Below are 5,391 nucleotides of genomic sequence, written 5' to 3'. Positions count from 1 at the left end.
TACAGCTTATTTTTTCTTAAGTATGTGTAATTCATTTTTATGGTGTTTTTATTCCGTATTTGTTTTTTAGGTACAACATGATGTTTGTTCCATTTACCGGCATCGACAATCACAATCGCAATGTTACTCTTGGTGCCGCAATAATAGGGAACGAAACTGCTGAAACTTATAGTTGGTTGCTAAATGTGTTTCGTCAAGCATTTGGCCGTGCCCCTCCGGTGATTGTCACAGATCAAGACCCAGCCATGAAGAAGGCTATAGAAGATACATGGCCCGAGAGTAGACATAGGCTATGCATGTGGCACATCATGGACAAGCTTTCTGCTAAGGTGTTTAGTTGTTCATCCTTTTAACCTTTTCATACTACTTTTTAAATACTTTTTGGTGATTATGGTGTTATATGTTTATTCAATGGTGTTTTAGGTTGGTGCTTCAGTCTGCAATAATACAGATTTCAAAAAGAGGCTGTGTGCCATTGTGTGGACCGATTCAATTATACCAGATAAGTTTGAAAGTGAGTGGGCTACCATAATGAACGATTTTAACTTGGTTGATCATGAGTGGCTGCAGTCAATTTACCAAATCAGGGATACTTGGATACCAGCTTATTATCGTGAGGAGGTCATGTCCGGGCTTATGCGTACCTCTTCTCGTTCCGAGAGCGAGAACCATTTCTTTGGACAGTTCTGTAACCGGGGTTGCACACTTGTCGAATTTCTCGGGCATTTTGATTCTGCTATTGAAGCTCAGAGACATGAGCACAGGAAGAATGACCATGACACCAGAAATACCAACGCTGAAATATTTGATGAAGAATTTGTTTTGGAGGATCAAGCGTCCAGGATATTCACACGCACTATATTTTTTGACCAGCAGTTGGAGATACAACACGGTACACACAGATGTGCTATCGGAAAGTGGGAAGACGTTGGTGATTTCGTTAACTTTTTTGTGAAGGACTGGGAACAACCATGCACTACTTTCTTCGAGGTATACACACGATGTTTTGTAGTGTTATTCTTGAAATTTGTATAGATCTTGGTGATTTCCAGTTGCACATGGTGTTTTATAGTGTTATTTTTAAAACAGCTTTATAATTTCGAATGGTGTTTTATAGGTTATGATGCGGGAGGCCGACATGACTGTGTATTGTACATGCAAAAGATTTGAACAGTTTGGGTTGTTGTGCTCACACATCTTTTGTGTGCTAAGGATGCTTGACATTAGGGAGTTTCCACAACGCTATATATTACGACGTTGGACTCGGGAGGCTGTTCCAAATAGTACCCCTGGTGCTATTCTAGGTATCAATGAGACTGAGGATCGTTATAATGAAGTTAACCGTGTTGTACGTGAGATCACATATTCTACAGAGTCGGTTATTAATCAGCTTGTCACCAACTTTGATGCGCTATGCTCGTTCAGGGATCATGTTGTTAATTATTTCAAAACTGCTGATGAGTTTGTCGTCAACGCTCCACCTAAGAGCCGTCGTGATAGGTTTGCAGAAATTACTGGTAACACAAAACCATCAGAAGCAACCGTTCGTGTTCCCATTGGAACAAGATTCAAAGGTATGGGTAAGCCTAAACGGATGAAGTCCAAACGTGAAATTGCAGTAAGTCAGTTGGGTAAAAAGAGCCGTCAATGTCAAAACTGTTTTAGATACGGTCATAATAGACGTACTTGCAAAAACCCTACCCGGACTAAAGAACAAGCTATGGCCGAGGATGACGGTGAAGGAGCTGATGAAGGTGACGAGGAGGAAGATGAATGGGAGGAAGTTGAAGAAGATATGGATGAACAAGATGAGGATGCATTAGACGGGGAGGATGGGGAAGAGGAGTAGTAAGTTATTTAGAGATATCAAAAAATTTCGTTATTTTTAACGTACTTCCATCTTGTTTCGTACATTGCTAGGTTTTTTTATCTTTTTTCGTATTCGCATACACTCATGGTTTTAATTTTGTTTGATTATGGTCGAATTTTAATATTACCAGTCACAATGGTTTATATTTTGTTTCTGTTAAATTCGTGTGTTTTATTATGTAAATTTGAAATTTGATTAGTATTTTTTGTGGTTCATGGTGTCATTATTATGCATGTTGATCAGGGTGTTATTATTATTATTGTTCAGGGTGTTATTTGTTAATTCCAGTTTCAGGTTGTTATTTTTGGTGTTATTTGTTAATTTCAGTCCTATGTGTAAAAACTTTTTGTCCTCACTCAGATATTTATTCTAAGCCGGCGGTTTTATGTGTGTTTAAAAGAGTTTTTTTTTGTTAATGGTGTTATTTGTTAACGCAAGTTGACTATTGTTAATTTGTCTGTATAGAAATAATTATTTTTGTTAATTTTGCAGAACCATGGTGTTTTTAATTATACAGGGTGTTATTATTGATGTTCATATGTTCAGGGTGATTTACTTATGTAAGTGTAGCGTTATTGTGTTATTTACATAAGTATAGTGTCTTAATTGTGCAGGTTGCAAAGGAGTTGGTATTTTTATTTACATTTTTAGCATGATCATCATTTACTTTGTGAAAAAACTATCTGCCCAATACGCGTTCTTATTTGTGCCGGAAATTGTAATATTAATTGATTAAAACACGGAACTTTGTCATAGTAAAACTTACATAATAGACCACAACTTTGTCAAAACACTAACACATCTTATAACCTATATTTCCCAAAATATTTGTCAAGTAACAAAAAGATTAACTTGTTCTGCTGTCTACTTACTCTTCAGCTCCCAACCTTCCATTAATCCGATCAAACGCATTCTCGGCCATTCTCAACCTATCATCCTCGTCCAAAAGTGCATAATCGTGTACTTCCTTTTCCACAACTCCCCGTTCCGTGTTCACGTCGCTTAGGAGCATTTTTGAGAGGTACTTCTTACGCAGATCCTCGATTTCGCGTGCTTGATCAGGCAAAACCACGTTGTTAACGTCCCTCTCATTCGATAAACAACACATCCACTGTGCATCGTGTGTTCCTATTCAATACCAAACCATCAGAATTGTTCATATTTCGTGTACATTTATTTTAATTAATTTTTTAATAAACAGAAATATAAACGCGATTACCATTGTAACTTTCCATATGCCGCATAAGGAAAATACCACAGTCGATACCATTGTAAAGTGTTTGCCATGGCAACTCTAGTCGAACTGGTTGTGTATTCCTTAGCTGTGCAGCGATTCTTGGATGCATTGGTCTTAGATACCGACAAAATGTACTTATCTGCGGATACAAATTATCGTTGTAAAAAACTTAATTTTTTTATTGTTACGGTAGCTGTATAAGTATAAACATACCATCTTCTCCACATTTCCATGATATCTCTCCAATCCCGCAGCACCTTCTATGTTGTCAATTATATAGACATCTTTTGTTTTCAAGTTGAAAAACAGCAGATAGTAATGCCGCCCGGTCAACATGGGTATAAACACCATCTCAAAGTTGCCTTTAAATACCTTTGGTCCCGTTGAATCAAGCACAGCATTCATGTTGTTTGTAAATTCTGCTAATCGTGCATCTTCGGACAACGCGAAATCTTTTTCCAGCTGTGGTGTTATTCAGGCGAACAAAAAATGAAATTATGGTGTTAAGTCAACAACTCACAATAACATAGATATCTTTTTTAAATCCTATTCCAGATTTGGTGTTTTCCAGGTAAACAAACAAACAATCTGTGTTATTTACGTAAACATGGTGGTAAGTTAATACATGCTGCTATTTAACTATAATCACTATTAAATTAAGAATTCATAATAACATAATAACATAATTCTGTTAAATTAAGAATTCATAATAACATAATTCTGTTATTTAACTATAATCACTATTAAATCAAGAATTCATATTTACATAAACATGGTGGTAAGTTAATACATGCTGTTTAGTTAATACATGCTACTATTTAACTATAATCACAATTAAGTGTTATTCAGTAATTTGTGGTGTTATTTAGATACATAAAGTGTTATTCAGTAAACTGTGGTGTTATTTTGGTAAAATACAGTGTTATTTATTAAACTGTGGTGTTATTTATAAATATAAAGTGTTATTAACTAACGATGTTTCGGTATAAGTAACTGTGGTGTTATTTAGAATTCACAATAACATAATTCTGCTATTTAAACCCTTTTCCAGCTATTGTGGTGTTATTTAGAAACATAAACATGGTGTTATTTAACTATAATCACATGATACAGTCTGCAGAAATTAAACTTACTAGCATTCCGGCGTTGCAGAATAACTTTGTTGCTGTCCCCATTCTATTTTTTTCTTCATGGTTCAGCAACGCGGCCCAGGCACTGATGACATTCACGTGCACAGTTACACCAGGCATCATCGATTCAAAAGCTACCCTCATAACCGACACGTTACCGTTGTCGCTGAACAAAACTTCCCTACAAACCAAAACACCGTCGACACGGATGTATAATTCAATAAATGTTCAAAACTGATAACGTATAATAAACCACATAAATAAGTTTGTTAAGGTCCATTTTGGATACTTACCATACGTTTCCTACTGCAGAAAATATACATCGAGCAAGTGTTTCTTCAGCCGTCTCACGAACGGTTCTCAACATAACAGGTCGTTGCACGTACGGTGACCGTAGTGCCGCCGGAAGCTTGATTGTTCGTTTCGGCCTCGGCGATCTTTGACGCTGAACAGGAACCGTTACTTCTTGACGTTTTTCATCCTTTGCTGCATCGGCCAGTCTTGCCGAAAAGTTCACTGTTTCAACTCCTGAAATGTTGATCTTTGTCTCTGGTGTTATTTCACTTTGAACCCTTTCGACGACTTTGTCCAGTTCTGCGACAAACGAAGCCGTCATTGGTGAAAAGGGAGAAGTGTGTGGTGTTATATGATCTATTTTTTTCTCGTTCATAGGAGTGTTATACCCGTCTATATTTACACTACCTTTTTGCGGTTCAACTGGTTCAACAGAAACAGCCACGTCATCATTTTCTGCCTCAACGTTTTGATCTCCTTTTTCCACTTCATCTCCATCCTTTTTTTCCTCATCGTCAACGACAAGCAGCAATTTCATTAACTCCTTCCAAACCAAACCTTTCTGTTTCAGCAGATCACTATCCGGGAACATCAGACACGATTCTGTTATGGTGTTATTGATCTTGTGAACGCATAGCTCAAATTCTCTAAACAAGTTATCCAACAAATTCGCTCGAACCTGTACGAAACCCCAGTTTAAAGTGTTATCATTAAAAATACCATATACTTTCAAGTATATTACAAATTTTAACATGTTTACCAGCTCAGAATCGTCATGAACGCCTGTTCCTGCTGCTGATGGAGTGTCCCCAAGTCGAGATGCCATCGGAGTGTGGACTTCGCCATCCGGACCTACAAAT

The 5,391-nt window shown here is 37.1% G+C and overlaps 1 protein-coding gene across 1 annotated transcript; it reads left to right on the top strand.

The window, feature by feature from the left end:
- The first annotated feature begins 245 nt into the window (after window positions 1-245).
- On the top strand, window positions 246-1,849 carry LOC110901292 (protein FAR1-RELATED SEQUENCE 5-like). The gene is made up of 3 exons (XM_022148129.1): window positions 246-329; window positions 424-990; window positions 1,118-1,849. The coding sequence occupies exons 1-3, from the start codon at window positions 246-248 to the stop codon at window positions 1,847-1,849; spliced, it is 1,383 nt and encodes a 460-aa protein (XP_022003821.1).
- The last annotated feature ends 3,542 nt before the right edge of the window (window positions 1,850-5,391 follow it).

Source organism: Helianthus annuus, chromosome 13, assembly GCF_002127325.2.
Source record: "Helianthus annuus cultivar XRQ/B chromosome 13, HanXRQr2.0-SUNRISE, whole genome shotgun sequence".
Taxonomy (NCBI): Eukaryota; Viridiplantae; Streptophyta; class Magnoliopsida; order Asterales; family Asteraceae; genus Helianthus; species Helianthus annuus.
The sequence above is the reverse complement of the archived record's forward strand: the minus strand, read 5'-3'. Positions and strand labels throughout refer to the sequence as shown.